The sequence below is a fragment of the Abramis brama genome (genome assembly GCF_963993115.1).
Source record: "Abramis brama genome assembly, chromosome: 3".
NCBI lineage: Eukaryota > Metazoa > Chordata > Actinopteri > Cypriniformes > Leuciscidae > Abramis > Abramis brama.
The window spans coordinates 56,203,911-56,221,023 of NC_139965.1; the positions used below are offsets into that span (position 1 = coordinate 56,203,911).

The following is a 17,113-nucleotide window of genomic DNA, read 5'->3' on the forward strand; positions in this document are numbered from 1 at the left end:
AGGGAGGAACTGACTGATCTTACCTGTAACACTGTCCTGGGCCTGTTCTGCCGGCTCTGCCAGCCCGCTGGTTTGCATTGGCTTGACTGATGGGGTACACCTGCAGCGCATCCATGCCAATGCGAGGGTTGAACACCTAAACAACACAAAGTAATACTTCAGTTAGCATCAGATGTGCAACTCCTCTATTAAAGACTGGTCATTCATAGCAGTTTCATTTACCTTCAGTTTGCAGTAACCAGAATCCACCACAAACATGATGCCGTCCACTGTCAGAGACGTCTCAGCGATGTTTGTAGCAACAATACACTTCCTCACTCCATCAGGAGCCTGTCCGTAAACACAGAGGTTTAGTTCACAAACGTCTCATGATCAGGATCTTCCAGTGTCCAACAGAGACAGATGTTTACCTTCTGGAAGATCTTGGCCTGCAGGTCTGAGGGCAGCTGGGAGTAGATGGGCAGCACTGCCAGAGCCGGAGCGTTCTCTAGATCCTCCAATCGCTCCACAATCTGATCTGATGTCACCTGCAGGAACACAGACATCACATGTGTTATACGATGCATCATTAGACAGCACAAACTTACCAAACACTATATTTCGAACTAACCTCAAACTTCTTATATTCCAAGAAATCTGACTTCAATTGGCATATGTATATGAATTATATATATATATATATAGTCAAACCAAAATGTATTCAGACACCTTAAACATTTCTCACATTATCACAGTTTATTTGTTATAGTTTAGAAAATGGTAATAAAATATGACAAGAACAGTTATCAAAACAGTTGATATTTCACTGGTTTTGTCCATCCTTCTGTTTGACTGTCTGACAAATACATTTGGTTGAATATCTGTCAGCTGTTACATTTAACTACACAATTAGATAATACCAATTTAGGTCAACCAATTACCAAGCAATGCTTAATTGTGTTCAGTCTGTGGTGTAAAAAGGTCGCATTAGCAATTAAAGAAAAAACACCTAAGCAAAACATGGTCAGGTCAAAGTGTCTGAATAATTTTTTGTTCACAAATATTTATACATTTCACTGGTTGTCACTGTATGAAGAATTTTTGGGTATAATATGTAACAGTTTACTTTATTTTGCTATCCTCGCTTACATAAATGAACTATAGTGTCCTGCACCCACTAATAAAACAATATAAAAAATGATATCTGGTGTCTGAATACTTTTTGCTTTGACTGTGTGTGTGTGTGTGTGTGTGTGTGTGTGTGTGTGTGTGTGTGTGTGTGTGTGTGTGTGTGTGTGTGTGTGTGTGTGTGTGTGTGTGAATTTGAAAATGAATGAAATGAAAATTTTGTCTTTTTTTAGTCTTTTTAACTTTCAAATCTATAATGCTCACTAAGGCTGCAGTAATATTGTGAAATATTATAAAATAACTTTTCTATTTGAATATATTTTAAAACTTAATTTATTCCTATGACGACAAAGCTGAATTTCCAGCATCATTACTCCAGTCTTCAGTGTCATTTGATCCTTCAGAAATCATTATAATATGCTAATTTGATGCTCAAGAAATAACATTATCAGTGTTGAAAATAGTTGTGCTGCGTCATATTTTTGTGGAAACGGTGACACACTACCGTTCAAAAGTTCGGGGCAAGCAATATATTAAAAGAAGTTAATACATTTATTTATTTATTGAGGATGTATTAAACCTGTCACACTGTCCTAGGCCCATTCTCTGCTTTGCCAGCCCGCTAGTTTTCATTGGCTTTACTGATGGGATGTTTTCAACATTGATAATAAGAAATGTTTCTTGAGCGGCAAATCAGCATATTAGAATTTCTGAAGGATCATGTGATACAATTTTGCTTTGCCATCACATGAATAAGTTGCATTTTAAAATATATTAAAATAGAAAACAGTTATTTTGAAATGTTAATAATATATCCAATAAAAGCAGCCTTGGTGAGCATAAGAGACCCCGAATTTTTGAATGGCAGCGTGTATATAATATCAATAGTGTATAAATTGTGATTCCATTCATAACATCTTCTGTACAACTAGAATCTTCTCACCTCAATGTCCTCCTGACCAGGCATGAAGATGAGGATGTCACCCCCCATCCCGCTGAGATGAATCTGTAAGGCCTGTTTCACAGACGCCTCCACATAGTCCTCCTGAGGAGTCTGAATCACACCAGCACTCAGCGTCAGTCTATAGCACACCAACCAGCTTTAACTAAAGACACTATTAACACCTCACCTTGCTGAACAAGATATCCACAGGGAACGTTCTGCCGGGAATGTGGAAAATAGGAACATTGCCGAAGAATGCCGCAAATTTGTCAGAGTCCATGGTGGCAGATGTGACAATGAGCTTCAAGTCTGAGCGTCTAGCCACCACCTAAATAATCCAAAATAAAGGAAGAAGGGAGAGAGTGACTCATCAGTATCAACATCTAAACTCAACAGTATTCCAATTCACATTTATTTGTATAGCGCTTTTCACAATACATATCATTTCAAAGCAGCTTTACAGAAAACGCATGAGTCCACATTACAATTTAGAGTGATCTGTTATCAGAGGTGACTGTTCAAGATATACATTTCAGAATACAAAAATCACAGTTCACTAAAAATGTATTAATTTAAACAATGTGATAATTTAAGGCAGAAACAATGAGCTCATTGAAGTGATGAATACTTGTTTGTTAACAAATGATTATGACATTTAGAAAAATTTAGCATTGGTGCATGTTGATTTACAGCACTCTTTAAATGTACATGCACATCAAATTGGTGTACGAAAACCAATTATATTCACTAGGGTGAAAACAGTATGCAATACAATCCTCCTGGGTTCATGTGTAAGTGTGTGAGGAGGACAGACAGCTGGAGACGTGGCTCACCTCTCGGAGCAGCCCGAAGAGCACGTCAGTGTTGAGGGAGCGCTCATGGGCCTCGTCCATGATGACAGCGCTATAGTGGTCCAAGTCTGACTCCCGCAGAGATTCTCTCAGAAGAATCCCGTCCGTCATGTATTTTATTACCGTCTTCTCTGATGTGCAGTCTTCAAAACGGATGGCATAACCAACCTGGTATACACATTAAAGCAATAAAACCCCTTAGCCATGGTAAAAATACAATTATATAATTGTCTAGAATACATAGATAATGTATATATATACACATGCATACACACACACACACACATACATACATAGATACATTACAAATATATAGTTTTTAATTTTTATGTCAGTTATTTTAGTACCTTAACTTAAATTAATGTTACCTTATTTAAAGGTTTTTCATATTTTATTTCAGTTAAAGTCGACATGAAATCAAAATTGACCCTATTTACTTTGTTAGCGCATATTACTAGTCTTGTGGTGAACAATTAATCCATGCAAGTTAATACACAGAAAAAAATTGTTTGCCGTGGTAATCTTTAATCAAAGTCTGAAAAGTTACTTCCGGTCTGAAATGGCGTTCCTTCTCTGATGATGTAGGCTTGACGGCTTGGGTTGAAAACGCTTAAACACTCCCCTCAAACCGTTAGTCTGCTATGAGCGAGAGATGGAGAGGAGGAGCGCTAAAGTGAATCCCCGCCCTCTATTCAATATTCCGTTTCACTTGGAAATACGTCACAACACTGGAGAAAAGTCATTTGCAACTTCCGGTTCACGCGGACTTTAACTTTATTTATTTCATGTAACTACTGACAAAGGCAAAGAGATGAAACGTTTGTATAATTCTTTATCTCCTGTTTGTAACAAATAAAGTATTCTTAGAGTGCAGACCTTTTTTGCATTTTGCATTTCAAGTAACACTTTTTTTTTTATGGTTTTAGTTTAGTTTTTGTTAACGATAATAACCCTGATTATCTCTTTAGGGCAAAATACATAACGTACAAGTCACCTCAAATCCACCAGGTGGCAGTATGTCCCTTAAAATCCATATCTTTTGTCAAGTACACAAGCACACAAGATGTTGGGCACCAACCTCTTCTCCCAGGTTACTGGTCATTTCTTCGCTGACTCTCTTGGCCACGCTCATGGCTGCCACTCTGCGAGGCTGTGTGCAGCCCACCATGCCATAGCCGGTGTAACCGTCCTCGTGAAGATACTGCGTCAGCTGAGTCGTCTTACCACTGCCCGTTTCCCCCACCACAATCACAATATTGTTATCCCTGCCAGAGAAGATACACAACACAAAGAAAACATCAGCATGCCGGGTGGGCAGACACATTTAGTGTTAACTTGTGTAAGGAAGCTGATGTAAGTGAATTGATTGGAGTGTCACCCGGACCTGATGATGTTGAGAAGCTCCTGGCGAACAGCAAAGATGGGCAGATACTGTCTCTGCTCTAATAGAGTCTTCTTCTTAGAAAACTCACTGCTCGCTTCATTCTTCTCCCTCATGTGATCAGCAAACTTCTGCTCCGTTCTGAAAAGATGGAAGATAAGAAAGATGAAGAGGCCCAGAAAGAATCTACAGACAGCAGAATTCTGTGGAAAGAATTTAAACATGCCGAAATGTATATATATATATATATATATATATTTACATACATACATACATACATACAAAGAAAAATATCTACAATACTTTTTAAAAGATTTTGCTTTTGAATGGAGTCTCTTATGCTCACCAAAAATACATTTATTTGATCAAAAATACAGTAAAATCAGTAATATTGTGAAATATTATTTCAATTTAGGATAACTTTTCTATCTGAATATATTTTCAAATGTTATATATTCCTGTGATGCAAAGTTGAATTTTCAGCATCACTACTCCAGTCTTCAGTTTCACATAATCCTTTTTAAAATGCTGTTTTGCTGCTCAAGAAACATGTATTATTATTATTATCAATGTTGTAAACAATTGTGCTGCTTAATACTTTTATGGAAACCATGATAGATTTTTTCAGGATTCTTTGATGAATATAAAGTTTAATAGAAACGGATTTATTGAAACAAATTGAAACAAATCTTTTGTAAATGTATTATATATATTCTAAATGTCTTCATTGTCATTTTAGATCAATTTAATGCATCCTCGCTGAATTTAAGTATTAATTCATTTCCAAAACATATATTATTGACCCCAAACCTTTGAACGGTCGTTTATACAACACAAGTCATACTTTGAATATGTCATACTTTTAATACTTTGAAATGCATCAAGGTATCATAATTGGATCACAACCAATTGTCTACAAAAGTGAATGAATCTAGAGATTTGTCCCCTGACATACTGTGAAATATTAAATTCTATTTTTTATTTTAATCAGAAAATGACGATGGCATGGATAAATCAAAGCAATATAGTGGGAAAATGAATCACTAATATATATATATATATATATACACACATTGTGAGACACAATATCTACCTGTAATCCACATTTCCATCTTCTCCAACAGCTTTTCCAACTTTTCCCTCATCCTCTGATTTCTTGATGCCCATGATGTCACCCAGTTTGGTGCCAGCGAGCTCCCAGTGTTTGTGTTGTGCCTGTCAAGTGGAAGAACCAAACGCAACAACAATTACATCTACACTACTGTCCTGGTAGTGTAGATGTAAACAATAAAAACCAGATATGCACCTTCTTCCTCTCTTTCTGCTCTCGGTGTCGTCTGACCAGCTGACTCCCCTTGCGGGAGATGATGGCCATGTCTGAGGTTGCGTCTTTCACTGGAATGACCGGCTCTGGCTGGAATCACAGGACAAACGTACAATCATCAATTAAAGACCCACAAGTCTGGTGACTCACCGATAAGCACATCCATGCATAGAGACGTCTGTACCTGCTTAGTGAAGACAATCCTCCCATCCAGGAAGGGTGGCACAAGGTTATGGACAAGTAGGTGGACTCTGGTCGCATTGTCTTCCTCAAAGTCCTCGTCCACCTCCAAGCGCTGAACCACTCCACTGGTGAGCATGCGGTTGGTTTCCCAGCGTTCGTTATCCTGGAGTGAAACACACATGTGAGCAAACAGCAGGGTGAACACCGGATGTGTATCAGTATATTAGATCTGTGCATTCGGTCTTAAGGCTGACACACCAAGCTGACGTCACAGAACTAGATGCGCTGAAAGCTGACTCTATTGACGCCTCACAACGGCTGCATCTCGCCCAAAAAACTGCTCTTAAACACACCACAAAGACTACAGCTGACTGCCAACTAACAAGTGTGTTCTGCACCTGTGTGTGAGGAAATAACTGTCTTTATCAGCAGGAATACTATTAGCGTTTCTATATTCTAGTCTATATTCGTCATTCAAAAAGCAAAAAACAAACTAGAACTGCAGATTTATAGACGGTAAACAAAGCAGCGCTTGCTTACCAATTTGAATATCAATCATGCTGATCCCTTTCTTCATTCCAGGCTGCTCATGTTATTATGAAAATATTTGTGCATTCAAATTCTCATGTAAGATGACGTAAAATTATAACAGCTTTCTGTCTGTGCCGTCTTGACCACCTTGTTTGCTTTTAATCACTTTCGCTTTAATTCTCATGTACTGACTTGTTCGTTAAGCTGAACTGCCAATCAGAGCGATCTCTCTCACCGACGGCAATTTAACATGCCGAATCAAGTGAACTGCCATCGATGTGACCCCAATGACAGTTGACGTGTGGAACACACTGCAAAAATGATCCCAACAGACGCTCACCGACACCGACAGAACGTGTGTCACGGCTCTTAAAGTGACAGCAGCCTAATATAGGCTACCTGCTGCTGTCTGTGTCATTAATGTCAATCAAACAACAAAAGACGAGGTGAAAATCACTCACTACTCGTATCTTTAATAAGAATCCATTTATTTTTAATTCATAAAGAGAAGACTATGCAGTGTTTTATCCTATTGTTTGTAATTTGCTTCTTAGTTCTTATTTTTAACAACAAAAAATAAATAACAAAGGCTGACCATGTTCACCAAGACCAAAATACAGTAAAAACAGCAATATTGTGAAATATTATTGCATTTTAAAATAATTGTTTTCTATTTTAAAACGTGGGCTAATGTATTACTGTCAAGCAAACTCCAGTCTTCAGTGTCACATGATCCTTCAGGACTCATTCTAATATGAGGATTTGCTGCTCAGTTATTAATTATTTTTGGTGCTCAATTATTAATAATGGTTCTAAATTTTATCAATGTTGAAAACAGTTTTTGCTGCTTAATATTTTTGCGGAAACCATGATACATTTTTTTTCAGGATTCTTTGTTGAATATAAAGTTCAAATGAACATCATGTATTTGAAATAAAAAAAATATGTAACATTATAAATGTCACTTGAATCAATTGAATGCATCCTTGATGAATAAAAGTTATTTTATTAAATTTATTTATTAAATTATTTTAAATTGTAAAAATATTTCACAGAATTACTGTTTTTACTGTATTTTTCATCAAATAAATGCAACCTTGGTGAACATGAGAGACTTCTTTCAAAGACATCTTAATTCTTCCAAACATTTGACCCTGAACAGTGCAGACGGGTGGAGATGTGTTGCGGTACCTCGTTGATTTGCCGCTTCTGCGCTGAGATGCGTTTCTGGGTCTGCTTCTGTAGGATCTGCTCCCTCTTCTTCACATATTCTTCTGAAGTGGACGTCAATGGGTTGTGAAACTCATCATAACCTTCATCCATCATGTACCAGTCTCGATCAGCTTGCTGTTTAGACATGACAGTTAGTTAGTACTTGACAAAATACCAACTTGAACATGAAATAAAAACCCAAAGCCCATTTTACTTTCTATATTATGATGGATTAATAAATGAAACAGGATATTGATAACACTTTGTTTTAGGTCAAGTCAAGCCAAATTTATGCTTCAAAGCAGCTTTACAGAAAATATACATGTTAATGTTTAGAATATCTTCATATTTTCATGCCTTATAGTCACATTTATCAAGTAATCAAGCAGTTGAGATATGCTATATTGTATATTTCGCCCTGCGTGAGTATGCTGCATGTATGCGGAATCGGATACAGTTAAACATATATATAATATATATATATATATATATATATAAAGCTGTGCGATAGTTTGCACATTGTGATGACATAAGCAAGACTTTATTTAGCATAGATTACTTTCTGTTAGTATACTGTATGGTTACAGATAAAGTAGGACGTACTATATTTACTATATATTTAATATTTTAATATTTACTATATAATTTTATATTTAATACATTTTAATATATCGCTGGGCAATAATATATTTTACATTTTTTGATGATATAACAATTAAGAGATTTGCTGTATAGTGTAATTAAAATATATAGCACTATATACAGCGGGGGAAATAAGTATTGAACACGTCACCATTTTTCTCAGTAAATATATTTCCAAAGGTGCTATTGACATGACATTTTCACCAGATGTTGGTAACAACCCAAGGAATCAGTACATACAAAGAAACCAAAACAAATAAGCTCAGAAATTAAGTTATGTGTAATAATGTGAAATGACACAGGGAAAAAGTATTGAACACATGAAGAAAGGGAGGCGCAAAAAGGCATGGAAAGCCAAGACAACTGCTGAAAACTTACAGTAATTAAAAAGCAATCCAGCCCCCTGTCAGTGGAAATGAATAACAGCTGGTTCAGTCCCAACGGATGGCCTACAAAAAGGTCTCATTGCCAAGGTGTCACACAAGACACATCTCATGATGGGTAAAAGCAAAGAGCTGTCTCAAGACCTTCGCAACCTAATTGTTGCAAAACATAATGATGGCATTGGTTATAGGCGCCATCCTAAGCTTCTGAATGGTCCAGTGAGCACTTTTGGGGCCATAATACGGAAGTGGAAAGACAATCATTTCACCATAAATTTGCCTCGACCAGTGCTCCTCGCAAGATTTCTGATAGAGGAGTGAAAATAATAATCAGAAGAGTTGTCCAAGAGCCAACACCAAGTTGTATGGTGTTTTTAGGGTAATGTGCACTGCCATTTCTCCTCCAAATATGGTGTGTATTATGGCATCCAAACAGTTCAATTTTGCTCTCATGTGACCACACTATATTCTCCCAGTATTTCCCTGGCTTTTCCAAATGTTGTGCAGCAACATTTAAATGAGCTTCAACATGCTTTTTTTTCAGTAATGGAGTCTTGCGTGGTGAGCGTGCATACAGGCCATGGCGGTGGAGTGCATTACTTACTGTTTTCTTTGAGACAACAGTACCTGCTATCTGCAGGTCTTTCTGAAGCTCTCCACAAGTGATCCTTGGCTCTTGGACAACTCTTCTGATTATTCTTTTCACTCCTCTATCAGAAATCTTGCGAGGAGCACTGGTCGAGGCAAATTTATGGTGAAATGATTGTCTTTCCACTTCCGTATTATGGCCCCAAAAGTGCTCACTGGACCATTCAGAAGCTTAGGATGGCGCCTATAACCAATGCCATCATTATGTTTTGCAACAATTAGGTTGCGAAGGTCTTGAGACAGCTCTTTGCTTTTACCCATCATGAGATGTGTCTTGTGTGACACCTTGGCAATGAGACCTTTTTGTAGGCCATCATTTGGGACTGAACCAGCTGTTATTAATTTGCATGGACAGGGGGCTGGATTGCTTTTTAATTACTAATAGTTTTAAGCAGTTGTCTTGGCTTTCCATGCCTTTTTGCGCCTCCCTTTCTTCATGTGTTCAATACTTTTTCCCTGTGTCATTTCACATTATTACACATAACTTAATTTCTGAGCTTATTTGTTTTGGTTTCTTTGTATGTACTGATTCCTTGGGTTGTTACCAACATCTGGTGAAAATTTCATGTCAATAGCACCTTTGGCAATATATTTAATGAGAAAAATGGTGACGTGTTCAATACTTATTTCCCCCGCTGTATTTTAAAGTGGCCTTATTATACAAGTTACATGTACCTTCTATACAGTAATAACAGTAAATGATGTATAATTAAAAGCACCTAACCATATAGTAAATGCATGTTAATTAATATTATTCAGTACCTTAATATGAAATGTAACCGAATATTTAATAATAAGTTGTTTGAATTATGAATAGTGGGCATTATAAACCAGAATGGAGCCAGAGTTTTGAATGTGACTTTGCTAAAACAGTGACTTGATAGATATTTGGCTATTGCTTATTATTTTCCAATAAGCCATTTGGCCTACACATCAGTGACATCACATCACATTTCACATTAAGACCAGGAACATGTATTAAGAATCTGAAGAACGTAAAAGGGGTGAATTCTGATTTCCTGCTGACTTTAAAGAGCACTCACCCTCTGATCTTCCTCCCACTGTTCCTTCTCATCTTCATCATTAAACAGGATGCCGTCCTCTCTATCCTCCCTTTTATCTCCTACAAAACAAGAAGCCATATAAATACAGCACTATAGACGCTGTACATACACTACTGTTCAAAGGTTTGGGGTCGGTACAATTTTTAAGTTTTTGAAAGAAGAGTCTGTTCACCAAGGCTGCATTTATTTGATCAAAAGATAGTAAACACAGTATTGTAAATATTGTGAAAAATTATTACATTTAAATGAACTGTTTCCAGTTTTAATATATTTTAAAATGTAACTTATTCCTGTGATCAAAGCTGAATTTTCAGCATCATTACTCCAGTCTTCAGTGTCACATGATCCTTCAGAAATCATTCTGATATGCTGATTTGATGCTTAAGAAACATTTATTATTATCAATATTAGTTGAAAATGTGCCGTGTATGTGAAAAGTGTTTTTTCTTTGATGAAAAAGTTCAAAAGAACAGCATTTATTTCAAATGCAAATCTTTTGTAACATGGAATGTAAATGTGTAAATTACTATAATTTTTTTATCAATTGAATGCATCCTTGCGGAATAAATGTATCAATTTCTTTTCAAAAAATATATAAATAAAAAATATATATACTGTCCACACAATATGTGTTCTTGATATTAAGATGGAAGATATTAGAAATACTCTGGGTAAAAAAAGATTATAAAATATATAAAATAGGAAAAATATTCAAAAAAAAAAAAAAAACGATAATAAACAGTAAAATAAACAAACATAAATAAATAAATAAACAAACAAACAAACAAACAAATCTAGAATAAATCTCATATAATATACATTAAACAAAGTTTAAAATGTTCAAATTTGAGTTAAAAGGTCCAAATTTTACCACATTCTCCACATAAAGAACTTGTAAGGAGTGGCTTTACCTTTTCCTCTGGACAGGCGTGGAGTGGAGCCAAGATGCTTCCTGTCATTTGCCCACTCATTGTACTTATATGATGGGGTTGGTAGAGGAGTATCTGCCGGATATTGAGGTTTACTTGACCTGAACAACAAAAGTGACAAGGAAACATCTATTATTATTCCTTCTGATCAACACAAACCATTTTCACCACAAATAACCTTCAACCACAAATTGATCACTGAGGCTTTGAGGAAGTGAGTCACACCGGTCTCTCCTCTCACTGTCCCGGACTGAGCGATGGCTGCGCTCGGAGCGGTCCGTCTCCCGGTGCGAGGGGGCAGGAGACGGGCTCTCCCAGTGTGAGTGACGTGAGCTGGAATATCCACTGTCATCTTCATCCCAGCTGGAGCGTGACGGAGTGACTAAGCCTACGTGGACATATGAAACACACTTAACACTTGTTGGTCCTGAAACAGCATTGCTATCAGATTTTGCAACATGCAACAACATTCTTCTCAAACTATCATTTCCTTCTGGTTCCAATAGTAGGTTATAGTTCAAGGGTGAGTTTCATTAATTACTCACCCTCATGTCATTCAAAACCCGTAAGACTTTCGTTCATCTTCGGAATACAACACAAATGAAGATCTTTTTGATGAAATCTGAGAGCTTTCTGTCCCTCCATTGACAGCTACGCAACTACCACTTTGACACTTCAAAATGTTCATAAAGAGATCGTAAAACTAATTCATATGAATTGAGCGGTTTAGCCCAAATTTTCTGAAGAGACTCTATCTCTTTATATGATGAACGGACTGAATTTAGGCTTTTATTCACATTTAAACATTGATCAGCGGAAATAAACAGAAGCTCAACCGATCCTGCTTGACGCGCGAGAACAAACCTCATTGGTTCTTGCAGAAGCTCAAACGTGCTGCGTAACGAGAATGAACCTCATTGGTTCTCGCACCTCAAGCGAACATGCTTGAGCTTCCGTTTACCACAACTGAACTTTCTCTTTATGAACTTTCTGAAGTGTCAAAGTGGTAGTCGAGTAGCTGTCAACTGGAGGGACTGAAAGCTCTCAGATTTCATCAAAAAGATCTTCATTTGTGTGTCTTACATGTTTGGAACAACATGAGGGTGAGTAATTAATGACAGAATTTTCATTTGTTCGTTAACTTTCCCTTTAAGGTTAGGAATGCATACATAATACATAGAAAGAAAGGTTCTACTTGGGTCAATCTCCGGAACAAATAACACAGGAAATGTAATGACAACTGACATTCAGTATTGTTAAAACAATAACACTGACCTTTGGTTCTGTTGCGGGGTGAATCTGGCTCATCACGTCGAGTACCACGACTCATTCGTTCGGACGATCCGTCCCTCTGAGAGCGTTCACTCCTCACGCTGCCTTCACCGCGCTCAGAGCGACTGCTGCTGGATCCACGGTTGCGGCAGCCGTCCCGCTCTTCTGCACACAGCCCATAAAACCATGATCAGAGCCTGAAGTTCTGTGCTGAGATCTCACAGGCGGAGAGAGACCACCTGACTTACCTCTGTCTTTTCTTCGGTCTCTGTCACGGTAGCGGTCGTTGTCTCTGTCCTTGTCTCTGGATCTGTCTTTGTCTCTGCTCTTGTCTTCTTTGGAGGATGCATAAACCCCATGTTCACGTCTGTCTTTTTCCCTCTGTTGATTTTTCAGCTTAAACTCCTCACTAACCCCTCCTGGGTTTGATGGAGTTTCTGAGCCAGTGACACGGTACTTCCTGTAGAGGCACACAAAAAAAACAGTAAACTCATGATGCATAGCATTTATTAATTTGCTTGTGGCCTTGATATTTAAGATGGAAGGTATTAGGAATGTTCTAGATTAAAAAATTTTTTTTTTACAGAAATAATAATATAATATCCAAAAATAGAGCTGCATGAATAATCATTAAAAGGTCACAATCTCGATTCAAACACCCATGTGATCTTATTCCTAAATGACATCGATTATAAAACTGCTTCACAAAGTCTTTTCACCCACATAGTATGATTATGTCTGTGTTACAAAAATAAAAAGCTGCTCAAACTCAATAAACACCTTTTATAAAAACCCAGACTACAGACTACAGCTCATCCGGCTGTACATAAGCGTATCTGCATTTCAATAAAAATAAATTTTAAAAAAGGATAGTAAGGGGCTGCTTTTAGCACTAAAATGCTTTGTGAAATACTCTTAGAGCAAAAATTAGGAGTTCTAAAATTAGGAATGACACGCCCATTATTTTTAATAGTGATGCATGATATATCGGCCACCATATCGGCATCGGCCGATAAATGTTCATCGTTATCGGCCTGATAAGAAAATGTGGCCGATATATATTAAAGCCGATAAATAATGGATTATTTCGTTCGGCTGAGACACTTCAGATGTGCACTGTTCACCATGATGGTTTTGAATCACTTGAAATATGATTGAAATCACTTCAAAAAGGAAAATACAGTTAAGTGCAACATGTGCAGCGCAAGTCTGTCACATGGGCTACATAAAATTATAATAAAAACATTATAATTGTGTGCTTGGGACATGTCTTTTAATGGTGAGAATTTTTTTGTAATCAGGCTCTCAAAAAATATAAAAATTACAATATATCGGTTATTGGCTTTCAAAGAGTTATCGGTATCGGCCAAAAATTTCATATCAGTGCATCCCTAATTTTTAAGAGTTTCTCCTAAACCGGCAAGTTAGGAGCTACTTTTAGCCTTAAGATGTTTCGTGATTACAGACTCTGTCTACGTGGCACAAATAATTTTTGGTTACACTTTATTTTAAGGTGTCTTTGTTAAGTATTACATTGATTAGGCTACTACATGAAGTTCGGTACTACATGAACTTACTATAATGTTAGCATTAGGGTTTGGTTTAGTTGCATTTTATGCATAATTTACTATTATTACTATAGTAAGTAACAAGGACACTGTAAAAGAAAGTGTTACCTAATTTTCTTGAAGAACAACCCACCTTTCTTTTTTCCCATTCCTGCTCTCGCCATCCTCTTCAGTTTCATCATCAGACCCTGAATCACTTTTTCCCTCCTCCCAGTCCCTGTAGGACGACACCTTGGATTTCTTGGGTTGATCATCCAGCCCTTCCTTCCCCTCACGTTCCTTGCGTTTCTGGGCGGCCAGCAGATCCAGGCCCAGGAGCGAGGTGCGTGGAGCGGGTGCTCTGAACACATGTTGTTCTGTTGAAGCGATCTTCTTCTTCACTATCAGCCCCCCGACCTGCACACTGGGGTCACTGCCTTCTAGTCGATGCAGGGAGGAATCATCCTCCATCTCTTCCATCTCTGCTGAGGTGTCGATCACAGCACTCAGCTGATGGATTTCTGGTGTATCTAAAAAGCCATTGCCAAAAGTTACTCACGAGGGCCAAAAATACACAGACTTTGCGTTAGAAGTCAAGTAAACACATGCTGATACAATATGTGATTAATAGGAGTACATGGAACTAATAATAAGTAAAAACTGGAAAATGGACAACTTGCTACATTAAAAAAAAAAAAATCTTGTTACATAAATATATCTAAAATGCCCCTAAACAACACAACGGGTAGGTTTTGCCACTTGCCACTAAAAAAAGTCATTTCTAGCACTGCTTCTACAACAATACCAGTTACTACAGCTATTATTGTTAAAATAAAAACGTAGTTCTTAGCATTAGCCATGGCCACCATTGTCACAACAATAAACGATTGGATTTTTTTTTTTACTACCTATCATTTTAAAGGGGATCGCAACATAATTAAGGATTCAGTGTAATGTTTAATGTTTGGTGTGCGCCTTAAAATATCACCAATAACTGTAGTAACAATAACGTTAGTATTTTGGTTGCCACGGTAAGTTTGCTGAAAGGTTAGAAAACATTAATAACTGAACTGATCATATAGCATTTTGATAATAAAACCAGCGCTGCCGCTGTATTATCGATATGTACGTTAATTAGAATGAAGCTGATTAAACCGCGGTCATTGATGTAACTTACATGATAAATCTCTCAAATTTGTTAATGCAAAAGCAGCACTGTGACACTACTCATTTATAAGAAAAAAAAAACGGGTTTACCTTTGAAACGATAGGTTCCTCAAAACTGCTCTACACTGTATAATAAAAGTTATGTACTGAATGATAAAATAAAAAAATCATTAAGTGAAATAGCATAGCGGTTAACGTCAACAATGTGTACAGTAGGCCGCCATTACTATCCCAGCATTCACAGGGAAGTGACGCCTGTGGTTTTCGCGAATCGATTCCTGAACGATTCGAATGTTTTGAACCGGTGTCGTTTTAAATGACTCAGTCAACTTTATGACTCGTTTACTTTAGTAAACGAAGGAACTACAGTTTGGGAACTAACGTAAGCAGGGATAAGTCTTTTTCGTTGATTCATTGGCCCTTTCTGTGAGTTTTATCGCGTTTTATCACCACCTCGTGCTTTTCAGTTAGTTTCATTAACCAGCGAAATGTCGCACCTCATTCAGTTTGCTGTTTATAAAGCTTATTGAAAACGTGGCGATAACAGCATGTGTTAAACAAACTACACAATAAAATTGGGCGCCTCGAAAAAAAAAAAAGTGATTGCAAGCGAATTGGTGAATTTTAACCGATTATTTGAAACAATCCGTCCGAAAGAACCGACTCCCTAATGAATCAGACTCACCAGCACTTTTTTTTACCAAGCGATTTCTTCTTTAGAATAACAATTTCCTGCATATTTCATATATTGTTGTTATTAGTAGTAGTAGTAGTAGTAGTAGTAGTAGTAGTAGTAGTAAAGTTTGAGAACGCGCAGAACCATTCTAATATTTTTATTTCTATGGAGCGGATATACACAAATTGTTCAGTTACTGGCAACTTTACAGATGGGTCTCACCTACAGTGTTCATGTGGCTCTGTAAGTACAGACAAATGAACCACAGGTAGGCTACTTACTAATAAGTTTTTAAGCTCCTTGCAACCACACATCTTGTGTTGTCTTGGACCACTCCGATGAACACTCAATTTGTAATATTTTTTCAATTAATGAGTTTTGTGTGAAAATGACCTGAGGTTCTGTCAAACTGATAAGGTTTTAGGTGCTTAATAATATAAAATACATCATATATTCTTAAGTAAACAAGTAATTGTTAACCAGGATAGTACATTATTGCAGTTTTTTTATCAACCAACTTTGTATGTGGATGATACCCTTGTACCTGCCCATTTTAAATTTAAATGCATGTTCCTAATTTAGTCTAAAATACAATATATAGACAATAATTACATAGTACACAGACATATTTGCATTTTTAACCATTTATTGAAACATTTGTACTCAATTCAGGACTAAGTTTTTTATATTTTCCATCGCTAGAATTAAATTATGACATTAATATGTGATCCAGTGAAATCTTGACAAAGTCATCAATGCATATAAAATGCACACAAACATGAACATCTGAACATCCAATTGTTAGACAAAGCTGAATACACTGACACAGCCTAGCAGGAGAAGAAGTAATTTGCACAGATATTGGGGCAGGAATGATAAAAAAAAAAAAAAAATAAAAAAAAAGGCAAATATGACACTCAAGAAACCATGGGGATTTGGCCTAGAAATAAATAAATGTTATATATATATATATATATATATATGAATGACTCACTTATTTTTCATTAAAAGCTACTGAATTAAATGCAATATTGTTTGAGAAGGACATACAATGGAAGATTTAATAACAGAAGTACACAACAGAAGCAAACAAAAGTAGAAATTTTGGTTTACTTAATAGTTTTGAAGTTGAACGGTAAAGGCAGTTGAAGAGTAAACACTTGCATATAATGATTTTTCATGACATGACCTGCCCTTTCAGCTAAAGCCAGTCGAGCTAGAAAAAACATGCAAGCAATGCTAAGAGCAATTCA

At 36.8% G+C, this 17,113-nt stretch overlaps 1 protein-coding gene across 1 annotated transcript in view; it reads right to left on the reverse strand.

The window, feature by feature from the left end:
- The window catches only part of dhx38 (DEAH (Asp-Glu-Ala-His) box polypeptide 38), a 29,479-nt gene extending 14,015 nt beyond the window's left edge, over positions 1 to 15,464 (reverse strand). The window contains exons 1-19 of the mRNA XM_084108107.1: positions 15,275 to 15,464; positions 14,172 to 14,547; positions 12,719 to 12,930; positions 12,474 to 12,635; positions 11,424 to 11,586; positions 11,181 to 11,299; positions 10,249 to 10,328; positions 7,512 to 7,667; positions 5,791 to 5,952; positions 5,589 to 5,696; positions 5,376 to 5,497; positions 4,286 to 4,423; positions 3,980 to 4,166; positions 2,884 to 3,069; positions 2,238 to 2,378; positions 2,051 to 2,161; positions 411 to 527; positions 223 to 330; positions 24 to 136 (exon numbers count right to left, since the gene is read on the reverse strand). Of these exons, the coding sequence (XP_083964233.1) occupies positions 24 to 136; positions 223 to 330; positions 411 to 527; positions 2,051 to 2,161; positions 2,238 to 2,378; positions 2,884 to 3,069; positions 3,980 to 4,166; positions 4,286 to 4,423; positions 5,376 to 5,497; positions 5,589 to 5,696; positions 5,791 to 5,952; positions 7,512 to 7,667; positions 10,249 to 10,328; positions 11,181 to 11,299; positions 11,424 to 11,586; positions 12,474 to 12,635; positions 12,719 to 12,930; positions 14,172 to 14,497 (2,711 nt within the window). The 5' untranslated portion in view covers positions 14,498 to 14,547; positions 15,275 to 15,464. The remainder of the gene's footprint in view (positions 1 to 23; positions 137 to 222; positions 331 to 410; positions 528 to 2,050; positions 2,162 to 2,237; positions 2,379 to 2,883; positions 3,070 to 3,979; positions 4,167 to 4,285; positions 4,424 to 5,375; positions 5,498 to 5,588; positions 5,697 to 5,790; positions 5,953 to 7,511; positions 7,668 to 10,248; positions 10,329 to 11,180; positions 11,300 to 11,423; positions 11,587 to 12,473; positions 12,636 to 12,718; positions 12,931 to 14,171; positions 14,548 to 15,274) is intronic.
- Between the last annotated feature and the right edge of the window lie 1,649 nt (positions 15,465 to 17,113).